Source organism: Halichoeres trimaculatus, unplaced genomic scaffold (assembly GCF_033239565.1).
Source record: "Halichoeres trimaculatus isolate MK-OKI-2021-1 unplaced genomic scaffold, fHalTri1.1 fHalTri1_scaffold_16, whole genome shotgun sequence".
Lineage (NCBI taxonomy): Eukaryota > Metazoa > Chordata > Actinopteri > Labriformes > Labridae > Halichoeres > Halichoeres trimaculatus.
This window is the reverse complement of record NW_027437194.1, coordinates 18,474,453-18,492,911: the sequence shown is the minus strand read 5'-3', so window position 1 is coordinate 18,492,911 and position 18,459 is coordinate 18,474,453. Positions and strand designations below refer to the sequence as shown.

Below are 18,459 nucleotides of genomic sequence, written 5' to 3'. Positions count from 1 at the left end.
CTAGACAATTAAAATGATACAGGACAGAGAAGCATTCATCAAGGAGCAGTTAAAGCTGATTGAAAGATAGAGGAAGGAATTCATTTTCACTTTCAGCTTCTGTATCTGCTGTCATAAGCGCTCTATAATCTTTTTCTTAGGAGACATGCACTTTTCTTTTTTTTAATAATCCAGGCAAGTAAATATGTTCTTTGTGAGTAACTAGAGCTTAGATTTTAATCTTCATCAACTAAAACCCTTAAGCTACTTTTTCTTCACTTTTCTCTATTTGTTAAGCCACAGTTGAAAAATTTCACTTCAAGATGCAAAGAAAAAGACGACGTGTATTTCAGGGTAGCCTTCACCCTGTCTGCCACCTCCACCTGCCCACTTGAGGATTCATGCCACACCCCTGCTGCTCGCTCCTCTGGGAAAAACATCAACACCAACAATGCATTTCACGACTACACATGCAGTGGGGCATGCTGGGAGGCAGCTGGCCCGGCATCATGAAGCAGGAGGAGACCAGAAAGAGAACAAGAAGGAATGAATCAACAGAGTAATCACAGCTGTGCTGCAGAGTGATTAACAGAGCAGAGCTGGCTGCATCAGAAGGTGGGTTATTAGAGCATCTTAAATTACAGACAGTGAGCCTGAAAAGCCAAAACACTCAGAGAAGTATGGCTGTACTCACTTCCCTCTTTGAACTACAAGTTAGTAATGATAGCTCAATGATCTTTTACTCCTCCTTTCCCCCTCAGGATGCCGACCACCTACCTGTTTCTATAACAAGGTAGCTGTAAATTCTATACTATGAACAATAAGGTAGGCACAGACCAAGCAGTTGGTTATACAGCTTGGCACGCAGACACCAGACGAGAGAGACTGCAGCAAGGGTTTGACGTGATCGTGTGTTATGTTCGTCCACACCTTAGGCTTCGACTTGGGGCTGCTGCCGTCGGGCCCGTCCTCGTAGGGCTCGTCAGGCCGGCCGCTGGCATTGACCCAGCGGGTCTTGTCACGCTGGCCGCGCTGGAAGCTGTGTTTCAGCGGGGAGCGAGCGCCTGAGTCACTGTCCTCGCCGTATGAGTAACCACCATGGGAGGAGGACTCTGCATCACTGTACTTTTTACCTTTGTCTCGCAGGGCCGGGCAGCGGTAAGGGTAGCCCGTCCTGTAGCCCTGGAGGCGACAAACACAAACAAGAAGAAAAACTTTGGTTAGGAAAGTTTTATAAATCTTTATAAAAAACAGTTAAGACTGCAGGATAAAAAAAATCCTGGGCTAAAATGTTGTTTTCAGGTCAAAGCAGTCTTAAAAACATCATAATAAAATTTGGATCGTATCCTGCCCAAATAAAATACTGTCATATTTCCCTCACATTGCCCCCTAATGGAGTTTACTCATGTTTCCGCAGCATGTAACACTGCTGTCTCCCTCCTCACCAAGTTGTCGAGCATCCTCATGAGAGCCTCATACTCCTGCTCCCCGACTTGCCACTTAGGGTGTGCTGACGACCCGTCACCAGCTGGTTCTGGCACCCGTGGGCGTGCCTTGTACTTCCCTGGGTCCAGCATCACCAGATTGTCCGGCCCTCCAGCGCTGGCCAGTGTTCGCACCTAAAAGAGATTTAGGTGGGTAGGTAGAGACAGAAACCCACGGACAGGATCCAGGTAGAAAATAAAAAGTGGACATGACGACAAACGTGACGCACATGAAATAACATTTACATGAGGACGGATGAACATGTATAAAAATATGGAGACAGAAGAGGACAAAGACAATAGTTATGGTAATGTAGACAAACGTGATCCTTTAAATAAACTCAAAATGGAAAACTCTCTGTTAATTGAATGTTCATCGACTAATGTGAGGATTTCCGAGAGAATCTGCTCAGTGTGTGTCCTACCTGGATCTCACAGGCGGTGACAAGATTGTGGATGTAATAAAAAGCTTCCTCCACTGTTTCACCAACAGACACCAAGCCGTGGTTCCTAAGGATGAGCACCTGAGACGAAGAGAAGAAGAAATTGTTAAAAATTTCTTAAAGTATTTTCTTTTACAGATCAAAGTAACATTTTCTGTGAATATATTGTTATGCACACACGGATAAGGTGTGTTATTACCTTGCTGTTTGATCCAAGGTTCTTCTGTATAAGAGTGCTTTCCTCCTCATCCACCAGTATGCCGTGGTAGTCATGGTAGGAGACCTCCCCCAGAGACAGCGCCTCAGGAGAGATCGGCAACAGACCACATTTCATGGCAGACACCTGCACCCAAAAACAAATAACATAAGTGTAAAACTATCCAGTTACATCACTGTTTATGACGCTTTATTTACAGTTCACTTACCGCAGCACCTGCAGGTGTGTGTATATGCACAATACACTTCACATCAGGCCGTGCAGCATAGATAGCAGAGTGCAAAGTGAAGCCGGCCTGGTTGACTCCCAGATTGGTGCTTCCCCGATCCACAATCTCACCCTGAAGGTTTATCTTCACCTGCAGAGTGAGGGAGACACTAAAGGTTTTCAACTCACTGGTGGAGAAGTTGCATTAAAAAGACATGCAGCACAAGTAAACACGAGGACAGAATCTCACCAGACTGGAAGCAGTGACTTCGCTGTACAGGAGTCCAAAAGGGACAATAAGGAAGCGCTCCTGGTCTGAGTTCACCCTGACCTAGAAAAATCAGACAGTCACATTTGATTACAGCCAAACATGAGGATGACAGCAAATGACAGCTAGCATGGCAACCAGAATAACTCAGGAATTCATGATTTTACATCCAATTTCTTTATTCTATTTATTTATTTATTTATTTTACAATTATTTTGCCAGAACTTTCTGTTTTTCTGCCCCTGAACTCTGACCTCTATTTTTGCATTCTACTGTATTGTGTTTTTAAGTTTTCTTGTTGTGAAGCACTACAGACTTCTTGCTTTAGCATAGAAACGGTGCTATATCAGTAAAACTGGGTTAAGTTGTCAAGATATAAACCACTTAAAACTTCCCTGAAAGTTTTTTTCTACAGTTTTCGCTGAGAGGAGACAAAGATAATTCTTCAAAACTTTTTTTCCACCCTTGAAAACCAAATTGCATACTCACAAAGAACTCATACATACAAAAGACCTCTGGACTTGTTTTGTTTGTTTCCTTTTTTAGAAGAGTACAGGATCTCCTAAGTGTGATACTTTTTGAATACCCTGAGGTTAAAAATAAGTGAAACTAAGAAAAAAACTGCATGCTCCAGCTTCTTTTTGCTGTGCTTTGCCTAGCTTTCTCTGCGTACAGCACTTCATGTTCCTTGTGTATCGTGTATGAAAAGTCCCATACAAATAAAGTCTGATTGATTGATGAGCTCTTGAAATTGTAAGGAGATAATTTCAGGCAGCTCTTCTCAACTACTGCAGAAACTATTTGCCTCAGCTCTTTCTAAATCCCTTAAAATCTACTCTCTCTTTTAGATGACAGAAAGGTTGGGTTATGCATCAGATCCCATCATAAGTCTTACTGTGAGGTGGTTGTAGATGAGCTCCGACCAGCCGAAGAGGTCAGTGAGCCGATAAAACGCCGCCAGCTTGCAGCGAAGCAGCTTCTCGCCCTTGTCGTAGGAAATGGAGTCTGATCCACGAAGGTCGTTAACTGGAGTCACCATACCCAGACCTGTGAGAGGAGGAGACGGGGTCAGATATTTATTAAGACTGGATGAGGCCACATGAAAGGCTGAGAAATAACTCTGCTAAAGAAAGAAAAAGAACACCACCAGGCAGATATTTACAAAACATGAAAAAAAGCTTCATTGTAAAACAAAACACTAGGTGGGGTTTGTACACTTCATTACTCATCATGAGCAAAAACAAAGCAGTGGTGGGGTTAAAAAGTCACACAATCATTCTGCTTACTCATGTTGAGTGCTGCCATGCCTCCTTGTGGTGCAGCTGGGTACATGGAGGGCATGCTGGTGGTCATGAAGTCTGCGATCTGCTGCAGCGCCAACAGGCTGGTGGGCGTCTTCCCCTTTTTCAGCTGATCCTGGATCATTGTCTCCAGCTCGTCGCAGAATGCCTGCAGGGTAAAAAATAACAGATTCAAAGTCAGGGAAGAGGAAGGATCGTGAATCACTGATGTGCTCTCTACATAAGATCCTCTTTAAAGCCTCATTCTGAGACTTCTTCAGGGCTTAACATAAATATAATGGATTTTTTAACAGTGCTGTTCACTGTGTTGGGCATTCAGCTGATCACAGACTCTCTGTTGATGAGGAATAAACTGGATCCATCATGTGATATTGAGAGGGCTGCTGCATGTATGCTAAAGAAGGTTATTCACATTTTATAAACTGGTTTGTTCCCTGAGTATTTACCTGTAATAAACAGAGAATGTAGCTGAATCTGTTTCTACATCTGAACTCAGCAGAGAAAGAAAAGCAGTTTGTGTTGAGTGGATTATTTTGGGTGCACTCAAGACAAATTTGCCAAATGTTCTCAACAGGAAATTAACAGGCTTTTCAACAGGATGATACTTTCCACCAAGAAGAATAAATGTCTTTACTTTTTGTGCTAAGTTTCCATGAATGTGCTATGACCGTGCATACTGACCGGGCTCTGTAGGATCATGGAGACCCTCTTCCTCTGCTCCATCATGTTGAAGTCCTGTCGCAGGTCAGGAGCCATGTTTCTCTCCCTCTGGTACTCCGGGCTGCTCTCATCCACCCGGTCAAAGTACCGCTCCTTGTGTGGGGCTGTGGTGGGAGGGGGGGCTGTCACCACTCCGGCACCTGACTCGCCGTTCATCTTGGCCTGGCCTCCTGCACACAGGAAGTACTAAAGATCAATATTTTACCCTTTTCTAATGGTTCAAAATCACTTAGTCATCGTGTTTCCCTCAGGATGATGCTTGAGACTGTGTGTGATGAATGTCAGCGGGGTTTTCATTTTCGTATCTGAGTCTGCTGCTGTCAGTAGCAGAGCTTGATGCATTTTTACCTCCGCCAAAGACATTATGTTTTTGGGCGACTTTGTGTGTTTGTTCGTTTGTTTGTGAACAACCTAACTCAATAAGTCACCAACGAATCTGAATGCAATTTACAGGAAATGTTTAAAATGGGATAAGGAAGAAGTGATTAAATTTTGGAGGTGATCTGGATAATAGTCTGGATCCAGGATTCTTTTAAAGGATTCTTTATCATTGTGAGATAGGGCTGTTTTCACCATATGTGTATATAACTCCACGATAAATGGTCGGATTGCTTTGCAAAACAATACAAGACAAGGTCATCATAATTTCTGACTGATGTAAAAGAACGATCCAGATCCTGACGATATTCTGGATACTAAGGCCTGAACCACACGTATATGGATATTTTTTTGATCAGATATCTTTGTCCACGTTTAAAAAAAAATCTCCGTCCACACCACAGAAATATCTCTGTCCATACGAAGAGGCAAAACTGAAAACGACTGCCCCTGAAGCCTGCAATGCCATGCCTGGCCGACAAGTGGCAGGTTAGCAAAATGTGAAAACCATAGAAGAAGAACGTTAGGAGCATGCAGAGTCAAACACAGGATATTAACCGTTGCTACAGTGACTTGTTGCTAGGCGCTTGACATCATCGCGTCAACACCAGCTCCGTTTAACACCGCTACACGGATCCACTCAGCCGGATATTTTTTTTATTTCTTCACTTTTTTATCCATTTTTAAAAATCTCTGTTTATGTGGGAGAAATTGTCGAGTTCGTGTGATTGAGAGGCCCAATCGGACAGAAAAATGTGCGTTTAGGAATATATCCATATACGTATGGTTCAGGCCTAAGATCCAGAGTATGAAATATGTACTTGGTCGTCAACATTTTCAACACTGTCAGGAAACAAATTATTGTACAAACCTGCAACTAACACCAAACTGTAGCAGACAGTCGGCTGAAAGAGAGTATAACATTAAAGTAGGACTTAAGTGTTGTGTGACAATCACAACATGCTTGTTGGAGGTCTGTGCTCTCTGAGTGCTTTTCTAGTCTTTGTATGATTTTATACACACATGACTCCTATTTTGTGTATATGTTCACAACAATGGATGAAAATGACATTTTAGACACTTTTGGATTTTGGAAAGCATTTCACGATGCCTACTTTCTTCTTTCACTAGAAGCCAATCACAGTCACGCACTTTACTCAACTTCCTGTTCAGATCATGTAACCACACTTCCCAGCTCAAGGGAATTTTATTGATTTTCACAGTGTGTTTCCTGCAATCACAACGTCACTTAACCGTCAAAGCAGCCCAGAGGAAAGTGAGATTTTTTAATCATCACCACGTACAGGATAGCATTTAGTAACATACTTCAGCACCAATAGCCTACAAAGCTTATACTGAATGTGTCCCTTTCAATTGACAACACTAAGGAGGGATTACTGACAAATTTCCTATAGATCCATCCAGCTGGCTGAGTGTATGTGTGGATAAAAAGCTTCTACTTGTCCGTCACAGCACAGTTGTCTCAGGCCCTGACTCTGAAGGACACGTCCCGACTTCTCAGCATAAGGAAGTGTGTGTGTATGGGTGTGTGTGTGTGTGTGAGAGAGGGAGAGAGTGCATGCATGGGTAATAGGGGAAGCTCTGGCAGAAAGTGATGCAGCCCATTAGACCACATCAATACAAATGTGCAGCCAAACCCACCATGACAACTGCAGACCAAACCCAAAGCATCCAGTATCACACTGAGCGTCCACAGAGCCCCGCTCTGTTTCTGTCCGCTTTTATCAGACGTCTGGAGATTTTCCACAGCATCAAACCCGACATTTTTACAGATCTCAGGTCACCTGCTCCAATTGAGGGTTTTTGTGTTTTGTTTATGCTGGCTGACTAATTCTGGGCCAACATTGTGTCGTCTAAATCCTCTCTAAATGGAAGGAAATTAAAGTATCACAGCATGGTAGCAATGAATGGGGAGATGAAGTTGAAATAAATTAAACAGCTTGATGTTTTCAGGCAGGCTCAGTGAAACGAGTTACTGTAATGGATATAATACAGAGCCCCCTGTTTGTTTTTTCTTTACGAATAATCACATCTGTGCAAAACTAGAAGCAAAAAAGTGAGAGTGTCCAATGTGATTCAAAACATAGTTGCGGCTATGATCTTAGCTCGTCAAACTAAACAAAGTCAAAACTCGCAAAACTAGGCTAGTTCCTTTAAAAAGAAGTTGGTTTTATTTAGATATGGGTTATGAGGTTTTTTGGTATGCCAAAAGGAGGAAAATACATAAATAAGAAAGAAGGAAGAGAAATGCGGAAAAAAGAGGAAAGAAAACATCAGCAAGCTAATTAGCATTCGCCAGATCTCCTCAATAGTTTTTTTTAACTGATATACATATGAAAAAATACTCATCTTGAAAACAATTATCAGCAATTAAAAGCTGTTTTTTTTTTTTTTTTTTACAAAATTTTGAATACATGCGATTGAAGTTTTAAGCCACAAATCCAAAAAGGCCTGACGACTTTCGTGATTGGCCTCCTGATGTGAAATGCTGCATTTTTTTTTTTCATTTTCAAAAACAAAATCTTCTCTTCTCCTAATCATTTAACTGGTTTTTCATTGAGGGCTGAGAAAAAAACAAGCTGCTTACTCCTCGTCAACTCTCCTGGAGGAAAACTGTTGTTCCCTCTCACTTTTCAGATCAGGACATCAGTTATTGACAGGAGAATAAGGACATCAGCAATTAGCTCTGGCTCCAAATGCTCTCATTAGAGACACAGGGAGCTCCAGGCCCTGGCCTGTCATTAATACAACTTTATCTCTGTGCACTGAAAATAACAACCTAGACACAGATTGTTGATGCCGGAAAAATAACATCACACAAAGCTGGAGCCACACTCTGTTAGTTTACAAAGAGTTTTTATGAGTTGGTCTAAAAGCTGACCCTGGCGTAGATGCTGCAGCTCCGCCCCGTCCGTCTGGTTCACAGAGGGGTCATCGAATTGGACTGTCAGTCTGATCTCATTCGCTTCAGTCTCACTCGCCTTTACAGCTCATGTTTGCTGCTAGAGACAACATGACAAATCAAGCATGTCAACTGACAATGAGGCAACTTAATTCAAGAGACAAAAGCCTGAGGGAGTCAGCAGTCACGCTGTACTTAAGACAGAAGACAAAGGAAAATATGCTTGTTTAGGATTCTGTCTGAAAGAAAGAGTGGTAGACTTTATAAAGTGAATCCTTCTTTGATTAAAAACCAATGAGCCTGGTTTTATAAAAAAAATATTGAACTAAAGGAAAAAACTAAGTAACAATACTGGACAATCACACTAGACATGCGTACATTTAGAAATCCTTGAATGTCTGTAAACAACTAAAAACAGTTTGTTCTATTAACAATACAGGATCTTCAAGAGCCTTGCTCAAATGATGATGTCATCACGTAAGAATCACTTAACGACTTTGTGACTAGGGATGGGTACCGACCGAATTCTGTCAAAAGTACCGGGTACCGATTCACGTAAAATCAAAAGGTACCGTGTTTAGGTACCTAAACACATCCTTGTGACTGTGAGGGTGTGGAAGAGTAGGTGATTTTCTATGCTGGACATGAACACAGCATTGCAAGATTACATATTAACGAATAAATATGTTAAGTTGAAAAAATGTATATTTTATTACTAAACAAATTGTTATTTTTTACCACATAAACACAAAAAAAGTCCCAAAAATTGGTACCGTTGAGTACCGGTACCGATTGCCAAGTACCGGGCTTCGGTACCGTATCATTTCAAGTGTGTAAAGCTGCGTTTCCACCAAGCATTTCGGGTCGGTTCAGTACGGTTTGGGTCGGTTTGGTACAGTTAAGCCTGATACCGTTTGTGTTCCCACAGCAAACTGTGCCCTCTCGTGGTGGGCGGCGTGTAAGCCGTATGCTGAAAGCTACAGCTGTTAAACAATAGCGCGACGCCGTAGCAGCTTACCCCGCTAACAAATCCAACAAAGAAGAAAAATGCGACACAGTAAACAAAGAGCACGGACGGAAGACATGTAGCATTTTGTCCTCTCTGTGATTGGCATGTAGCTCTCTGTTACAAAGTGCAATCAAGCTTTGTTTCAGAGAAGTCTGTGAGCCACCAGGAGAAATGCAGCCGCTGTCGGGGTAAGTGACGATTCTTTTGACCAATCAAAAAGCGCGCCATACCAAGACGAACCGAACCGATCTGCTTGGTGGAAACGCGGCTTTAGGTACCCATCCCTATTTGTGACTGCAGGGACGGACCTCAAACATCAAAGTCAGCCCATAAAGCTCTGCCCCAAACTGGCCAATCAGAGGTAAGGAGGTTTGTGGAGCTGGGGTCTTCACCAATTTAGACAGAATGCGCATTTCTACTTTCAAGGCTGGGTCCATTGTGTAGGTTTTTTAGATGGTGTAATTTTTTTGAAGACATGTGATTCACCAAAGTACACGTGAAGGGAATGACGTCCATGTTTCGTTATTTTTTTCTGTTTTTGCACGGAGGGAGTGGAAATTTTGTGTTAATTCGTCTTTCTTGATTTTTCGACAGCCGAGAAGGATGACACCTTCTGAAATGACCTACACATTGCATCTGGTCTAAAAAGGGATAAAAGTGTGTATGTTGCATAAGGCCTTAAAGATACACACGTCAGTGTTTCTAACCAATCTATATGGGTTAAAGTGACAGCAGTTAAAACGATGTGTTTCAGGCAGAGGCTGAAGTAACAGTTTTCTAAAACACCAGTGTGAGCTGAATTGGGGGTTTTTTTGAGCTGTAAATCCTGTAAAGCTTCTACCAGAGCACAACACCGCCTCTTTAATAACACCAGAATCAATTAAAAAAAAACTCCTTATTGTGCATGTTTTCAAAGGGGTACTTGGCTTCAAGATCATTTCGAGGGAAGGGTGAAAATAATCAAAAAGGTTTTCAAATCCCTAAAACTCTGCAGGAAATGTGTCAGCTGATCTGAAAGATGGTCTGTAAGCTGCATCAGAATCCTGCTCTGCAGTGCACACAAACACAAAATCTGCTAACGCCTGCATAAACAGAGACTGAACCATGAGCATCACTACAAGTATTTTTAGAGGAAAGGGAAGAGTGTTAGAAAGCTTGGGATGATGTGCTGAAATTATCTCTGTAGCTGAACCATTGAAATGTCAGAGCAAACACAAAGAGATACGAGTGAGTGCAGAGTAAAACAGGTAAATTAAACTGCCTTTACAAGGAGATCCATTTCCTGCTGCACTCTGAGGGGCTCCAAATGTCAGCTAAAATCCTCCAGCTGTACAGAACTACACTGATACAACCACACAGTTGTTTATCACTTGTCAACAATGAAGCAAGAACGACGGCGGCAAAGGCAGGAAGTGTCTCCATCCGAGCAGAATGTTGTCATCTCACAGCCACCCCTCCCTTTGGATCTTATCTCTCCTCAGATATGTGGGTGCAGGGGCTCGCCTAGCCTCCACTCCTGTTGAGAGTGCAATTGCTATGGCAACCCAACACATCGCCATGGAAACGCAGGACAGCCTTTACAGATTACTGTTATGTAAGAGCAGCTGAAGGGCTGCATCACTGTGCAAGCCAGTCCATGTCACAAGACGCACACCCTCAGACTCGTTTTACATCAGAATCAAAACATGTGGGGAAGACAGAGAGACGGATTTTAACCTGCAGGTCGTTTTCAGACGGCTTGATGCTTGACTAAGGGAACAAAGACAGAATTTTATCCATTTTCTTTTTTATTCTTAAAACGGCTTAAATTTGTAGCTTTTGTAAAGCCAATAAAAGTGTGATATGCAAAAGAGCAGAGAGTTTGTGTTACTCATAACAAACATCCATGTTCAACACATCCAGCCTTTTGTCTGTTGTGAAAGTGAACGCTATTTTGGGCTGACACTTATTTCTTGTTTTTCACTTCATTCCAAATCATAAAAAATGGCGATTTTGCTGTTAGGTCTTCCTGATATGACTTATAATCCAGGTTTTGTGCCTATTTCAAGGATTGAGATGATGTCAAGTTGGAATCAAAATGTTATTACATAACAAAAACAGAGCTCACTGAAATATGCAAAGAAATTACATTTTTTCCCTATTTATAAAATGATTGTTTCTGTATCAAGATGTCACTAAATCCTTTTGTTGAAGCGCCACAGTAAATCCAAAGCACATGTCACTGTGCATCTCTCAATGAGTCACTGCTCTAAAAAGTCAGGACAAATCAGAGCCACCTCAGAGTGCTGGCTGTTTTCACCTGCTTCATCTGTATCTGTATAAACTCATCATTACAAAATACAGGGACTGTATTTAAGGAACACTATGTAATGATTTGTGTCTGTTAAAGCACATTCACCCAAGAGCTGCACCCATTCTCCACTCACTGAATGTGTACTGGGTAGTGCTTCACCAAAACTGAGTAATGACCATGGATGTGTTGGGAGCTGAAACTCATGCACCACCCAACATGATCTGGAGGACACAGCAGCTCTGATGGTGAAATCACACCAGATCCTTCTTTTGGTTTCTGCTACATCTCAGCTCTTCAGCTCAGGCAGGTCAAAGTCGTCCAGATCAGACACACGGGTCCTCTGTTTTACCGGATATCAGAGCAACAACGCATCAATTTGCACAGAGCACACTGGGCGGGACAGGAAGTCAAGCTCTAAAATCATATTGAAACATCTGCTGACTTTCAAACCAGGTGGTATTTAACTTGACTACAACAACAGAGCAGCATTAAGGCGGAGCCAGGCCTCTTTCTTGGTCCTGCTATGAGCGAAACAAAGCACACAGCTGTATGTAGTGAAGATAGGATGGTTGGGATTGCAGCCTGTATGCACAGTCAGCTATAAGTAATGAAAACAGACCAACTGTACCAGCAGTGAAAAAAGAAACAATTAGTGGATTGCATGAGCCAGGCTAACGCCCAAAAGAGCATTTAATTTAATGGCGGTAGATTTGACCATTACAGGCGCCAACATCAGGATTGCAGCGCGTGTTAGGCTGTTTCACAGATGTCGAACACTGTGCTCATATGTTGCCATCTAAGATGAAATATGCAAAGAGAACAGGTATTTAGGGACTGAATGAATCTTTTGGAAAAGTATGGCAGAGTTGAGCAAATTAAAATTCTGGAGACACAGAGTTTTTCATGTTTATCACTGTTTATGTGGAGTAGAGCACAATTAAAAACAGTTGGATAGGTTTTCCTGGATTTGAACATTTGGCGTTCTGCACCTGCCTCGCTATCATGGTGCAGTGAGTTAATTGGCCAATTTTGGCAGTCATGCATGTGGCTAATGCTACTACCAAATAAGACGTTCGATACTGATATTACAGGGTATAGGCTAAAATCCTGAGGTTAAATTCAATACCTTTTAAAGACTTTATTAAAAACCTTTCAAAAAGACCTTATCGCAACTTTAAGCCGTTGTTAGCAACCAGTCTTTGACGGTTGTAGTTTGCATTTTAATATAAATGAGGTAAACTGAGAAGGACTCAAGCTTGAAAGCTTAAATGAAACTAAAGGCAGTTAATTGACATTCCCATTTCCACAAAGAGTAACAGCAGTTATTCAAGACCACCTTGCAGAAGAGAACAAGAATTTTTTTCATCATTGTCAAAATTTGAGATTGTGTTATTTGCTTTTTATCAGTGTTACATACGGACGGCTTCTAAACTACTGTACAAACTGAGTTTGTTGTCACATTAGCCTTTGGATATGTTGGGCTGCTAGCGCTACGTATAGCTTGTGCCTCACAAAATTACAACTTTGCTCGTTGTCACGTCTCAAACAACAGCGCTACGTAACTGTATTGATAAATACCTTATCTCGTCGCGTTGTTTCCGGTAAAAAGGTGATTTGAACAAAGAAAAATTGTTCCAAAACAACCGAGATCAGGGGAAGCTTTCTCTAAATCTTAAGAATCCAAGATCCCAGGTCATCAAAAGTCTGAGAATTTTTTTCAGGAGGCTTGAGAAACTCTTATGATCTTGAGTGAAATATTTTGAGATGCTAAAGCTTTTTCTAGATCCTCACGCTGGTCTGTGATGAGTGTGATGAGCAGAATGATCGTGATCATGGTTATTTTTGAAGATTCAGACCCTGAAAACATTTTCAAACCAGATGGACTATTTCCGTGGCAGATATATCGAACTGTCTGTCTGGTCAGGTTAGTTTGTAACAGTCGCAAGCAGGAAAATAAATATTCATGGATACGTTTGGAGTCAAAGCTTGAACACCAATAAAATGTAATATCTCATAACATTACGATTAAGACTTTTTAATCCTTTTTAAGGGCCTTAATTTTCCCACAACTAGTTTGTCAACTTTTAATACTTTTTAAGACCCCGCGGACCTGTGCGTGAGAGCCATGACCTCAGCTTGCATAAAAAAACTTTCATGAAGATTTGACTTTTCATAAAGACGACCTACTTTTGCTGACGGCAAGGTGTCACAGTGTCTTTTAGCTTCTCCTCGCAGCTTAACAACAGTCACACAGCTTGTGTACAGCTAAACCTGTCACCTCTTTGTCACCATTTAACCGCGCATGTGGATAACCCTGTGTGGATGCATCTACAAGTGTTTCTAAGCAACTGGAAAATGTTATGATGAATCTTACGGCATGCTAAAATATGTGTGAGAAGGAACATTTGGAACGTCTGCAAATGGTGACGAAGGCAACGGCAGCCTGAGGATGAAAACAGAAGAGCTGTTACAAAACTTTCTCCGTCATCCCAGTGTGATCAGTGCTGTCTGGAGTAACAGAGAGGATGTTAAATCTGTCTGTTTGGACAAATTCTTAGAGTGACCAAAATAGAGCCCAAAAGGGAAAAAATAATATACTTTAAGTCATTTAAAAGCGCCTGGTTTATATTTTGTATGCATTTCAATGTATTAATACTGACTGAAGAGGCTTGTGCTGAAATCACATTGTCAGCATGACTAAGCCCCGACTGAAAAAGAAAAAGATCCATTTAGTTTGTTCCAAAAATGTGCCAATCGACCAACAGGAGTGAGAAAGCATCATTATGGTGTAAGAAAAAACAGCCTCAAGAGTCCTGCTGGTCTTTCCATTTAGTGTGTGTGTGCTTGTGTGCTTGTGTACAGTTCAACATTGAGACAAGGCTCTTTATATCTTTGAGCAGGATGCCTGTCATTACTGAGGACTCCAACTCCACCAGCAACTGCTCTGAGTGCACGGACACCCTAACTACTCTGACTGCTAGGAATGCATTAGATGACATTTCAGCACTGCCCTCTCAACGGCCTGATGCACCCGCAAGTAATTGACATGCACAGAGAAGTCGTGCTGTGTTGTTGTGAGCTAACAGCAGACACACTTAAACACAGGGTTTACAAAAGTGAGGAGGCAACAGATCAAGAGAAAACATACTGTGCTCACAGCTGAAACTACAGCACTTAGATGAGGAGGATCATTTTAAGTTTTTCTCAGCTTCAGCTTGTGCAATAATCCTCCTTACAATGATTATTCACACCACATGGTAATCAAAATAAATCTTTTTTGACACGCTGTATTAGGCCTGTCACGATAATCAATAAATCAACTAACCGAACGATAAATAAAAACGTCCTTGGTAAGTTTGCCAGCCTCGATAAACTGACACGTGCATGTTTGTTTTCCTCCTCTCTTTCGACCAAAGAGGCTGAATGAGAAGATGGCTCACTAAGTCTATCTTTCCTAACATCGGGGTGCATAGGTTCTATAGCAGATTTATAACAGAGTGAGCATCTGTCAAAAATGCAATCTTTGGGGTGAAGACGGGGCTGCTCACGCATACACACGGAGAGAGCTGAAGCGAGCGTCCTGAGGGGTAAGGAGGAAACACACGCTAATATGAGTGATGGCAGGAAAAATACGGTTCTTAAGCCGCCTGCCACAGTCCCAGCGTGGGAATATTTAGTTTTTTATCAGAATGAACAAAGTGTGAGCTCATGAACACCAACGAGCTGATATGTCGCATTTGTTTGAAAATAGTGGCGACGAAGAAGAAGAAGGGGAGGTGCAGCGGAGCCTTGTTCTTTGACAATCCGCTCTTACTGAGGCTTTTGGTCGGCAAAGTAAATAGAAATAAAAGCGCCAAATGGTGGGCGCTCAAAGACAGCTACATTGCCAAAGAAATGCAGCCCTTCAATACGGTTGAAAGCCAGAAATGTTAAAAATGTTTGACAGACAGTACGGATTGACTGGAAAAAAGTACATGTTACAAACAATTCAGGAATTGTATAAACTCCCTTTTATTTAGGCTATAGTTTTTATTGTTGTTGTTTTTTTAAGTTTTGTTTTTTCTTTACAGACAGGGTCTCTGTTTTATTGTTTTTGATTAGCATTAATTATTTTCATTGACATGTTTTTTTTTCCATTTCATTTTCATTGTATTTTTTCTCTTTCTTGTTTGTTAAATTTATTATATTTTTTGTTTAATTTATTTTATTTAAAAGATCCTGACCTTTTAATTAAAGCTAAATACTCTTAGGAAATTAAAGTTTCTTGCTTTTGATATGGTGTACTCACTTTATTATCCCATTTATCATAATTACATCAATGAAAAAATTGAAAAAAAAAATCAAAATAATATTGACAATAATATCGTTTATCGGCAATAATATTTTGGAAAATTATCATCCAGCAAAATTTGTTATCGTGACAGACTTTCATCCAATACCTGGATGAAAGTCTTCAGGTCTTTCATCCAGGTATTGCAGGATATGCCTAACTGAAACCATGCTTGGAGAGGTTAAGAAGTGCTCACAGCAGCAGTTGGCTGAAAATGTACACCAAAGCAGTTCCTCATGCATGAAAAAGACTTTGTCAAAAATTTCTCCTGTCAGCCGTCGGTAAAATTTGTGCAAGAAGTCAGGTTGCACGTTGATACCTTTATGATTGGATGCAAAATTTAGGTTATCTCAGGCAGTGTCATCGTTTTCAAGACGTAACCAATGATATGCACTATGATTCACTGAAACACACGAGGCAAATCAAGGACGTTCCAATAAATAAAAGCTAAAACTCGAAGCTATCAAATGGTTTTGATTTCATGTTTCTATCTGCTCCAGAGGTTGAGATATAAAAGTTTTCGTGATCTCAGACAACTCTGATTTTTTCCAGAAAACCTTCAGATTTTAGGAGATTGTTCACAATTCACGTTTCAGTTTTAGAGGCATTCTTTGCAGGCCTCTTAGGTCATAATAAGTTTATGGATATAAACCCAAAAACTGTCATCATAGCATCAATCTCTGTCGCTACATCCACCATCATCACACTTTTGTTTTCGTCTCCCATATCCTCTGAGACTCTCCTGCCCATCTGAAATACATGTGGAAACGAGGCTAAGCTCAGCATGTTTTTAGTTATTTTTGTGCCCTTAATTAATCATATGAGTCTCAAATCAATCCCTATTCAACATAACCAAAAGCTATTTTCAAGGTCTTTCTAATTACACTACCAGTTGAATTAGCCATCATATTGATAATCTGTGAATTCACCCCCTCTGGAAAAGCAGTTGGTGAAGTCCAAGCGATCCATAACTGGTGCTCCAGAAAATTAAGTCACCAAATTCCACTCCCATCAATATTGTGGAGTTTTGTACAGAACAGTGAGTCATGGTTCCATTCCGCTTTCTCTTATCCAGAAAGACGTTAAATGGTCTTGACTTGTTAGGAGGGAAATTCGGTACCCATCCCTAGTTTGGTTTGTCTCAGTCATGGTATTATTTAACCGATGTGGGTATCGGCATCCAGCTTACACACCGCCTACCACGAGGGGGCACGGTTGGCCGTGGAAACACCAACAGGACCAGGCTTAATCAAGCCAACCCATACCAAACCGTACCGATCTAAATCTGCCTGCTTAGTGGAAACACAGCTTGAATAAATGCATTTGCAGATTGTTTGTACAATCAAGTTAGCCTCTTTTTTGGCAGCCAGACAGAACATTTCAGAGCAGCTGTTTCAGCTTTTAAACTTGCTGCAAACCAGCCACCTGCTTAAAACTTCATTGCAAACAGAAAATGTTAGCTTTTAGCTGTTAAACACAGTAAGGTGGACGGTGGAGACCAAACAAGAGATAAAAAAGAACATATTCATTAAGTGGCCAACAGAAGACCAGGAACACAACATCCTGGAATTAATTAAATGCTCTGCAGGTTTAGGCGAGTTAGAAGCTACATCTAAGTTTTGTCTGAAGACGTCAAAGCTGAAGATGAAGAGAACTGACTGTATGTCGGTTTGAACATCAGGGGGACAAATGATAACAGTGTTAACTATCACAGCCAACCCACACAATGCATTAGGTTTGCATGTAAGTAGTTCAGTGTTTATCAGGCCATACCATAACATACAGGACATAGTGGAGGAAGATCTGAAACAACACACCCCTCACTGTTATGTACTTTTAAATAAGAATCTGCACAGCATTCTGCAGGGTAAATATAGGACCAGGACATTAGTGCATATTTTCACTTGTTTTGTGGTGACCTCATGGGTGTGAGTGAAACTCCAAAAAAAAAAAGGAGAATTCTCACTTTCTCCTGAAATCCTGTTAAGTGACCACATATGGGAGGGAAAGAGTGGAACAGAGACTGGACGTGAAATGAGGAGCACATTTTCAGCTGCAGTGCAGTCAAGGGTGTGGGCGTGGGGAGTGGGAGTAAAACAAACACTAAGCTCTGTATCTGGAGTGTGTATTTGTGTGAGTGTGTTGGTGTGTGTGTGTAGTACTGAAGAGCTTGTGGAGGGTGGCAACACTTAGAGCCAGACTGACAGAGCTGAGCTCCCTTCCTCTGGGAATTTTACTCATTCGGAGAGAATTACCAAATCCAGGGAGTTACTGTCCCTTAACACACTCTCGACGAATTATCTTGGCAGTTTGGGTTTTGCTAATCCTGATACAGTGAGGAGGGGGAGGGACTTCAAAATGGACTTCAGGAAGAAGTCCAACATAAGAACACCTTGGAGGTTAAGTTCTACAGGTTGGGTGAAAGAATAAAAATTCAATCAGGCTGTTAATACTTTTATACAACAAGCACTGAACTGAAATAGAGAATTTCAAAAACACAGAAAAGCCACAGCATATGGCACGCAAGAGGCCTGACGTAGAAGGTATCTGCAATTGTTCTCATTGATGAACAGCTTGAATTTTGTCCAAATCCTGTCCACAATTCAGATCTTTTTAGATCTTATAACGAATGATTTGTTAAACTGCCTTTTTGCAGGGACAGTATCAAAATAGGACAGTATTATAGCAGCATTTGTGACAAGTGTACCATGTGTATGATGAAACCATTCAAAATAGCACTAGTATTACATTATTGCTTATCAGATGATATATTGCCCTGTGTTTTTGATAAATTTGCATTTAGAGTATAAAACTTACTATTTTAAGCCCTTTACAGTCATAGTTTTCTGTTTTAGAGCAACCTTTGTGTAATGTCTGTAATATCAACATTTTCCAGTTATACTGATC

General features: G+C 41.2%; 1 protein-coding gene across 9 annotated transcripts in view; it reads right to left on the bottom strand.

Moving 5' to 3' along the window:
- Positions 1-18,459, bottom strand: part of add1 (adducin 1 (alpha)) — a 35,050-nt gene that overhangs the window by 15,809 nt on the left and 782 nt on the right. For 5 of the 9 annotated variants that reach the window (XM_074691100.1, XM_074691101.1, XM_074691096.1 and 2 more), the window contains exons 2-10: positions 4,581-4,789; positions 3,885-4,047; positions 3,494-3,645; positions 2,581-2,661; positions 2,332-2,481; positions 2,106-2,249; positions 1,889-1,987; positions 1,425-1,598; positions 817-1,161 (exon numbers count right to left, since the gene is read on the bottom strand). In XM_074691100.1, the coding sequence (XP_074547201.1) occupies positions 817-1,161; positions 1,425-1,598; positions 1,889-1,987; positions 2,106-2,249; positions 2,332-2,481; positions 2,581-2,661; positions 3,494-3,645; positions 3,885-4,047; positions 4,581-4,775 (1,503 nt within the window). In that variant the 5' untranslated portion in view covers positions 4,776-4,789. The remainder of the gene's footprint in view (positions 1-816; positions 1,162-1,424; positions 1,599-1,888; positions 1,988-2,105; positions 2,250-2,331; positions 2,482-2,580; positions 2,662-3,493; positions 3,646-3,884; positions 4,048-4,580; positions 4,790-18,459) is intronic. The other 4 variants (XM_074691103.1, XM_074691098.1, XM_074691104.1 and 1 more) reach the window with 1 other exon arrangement.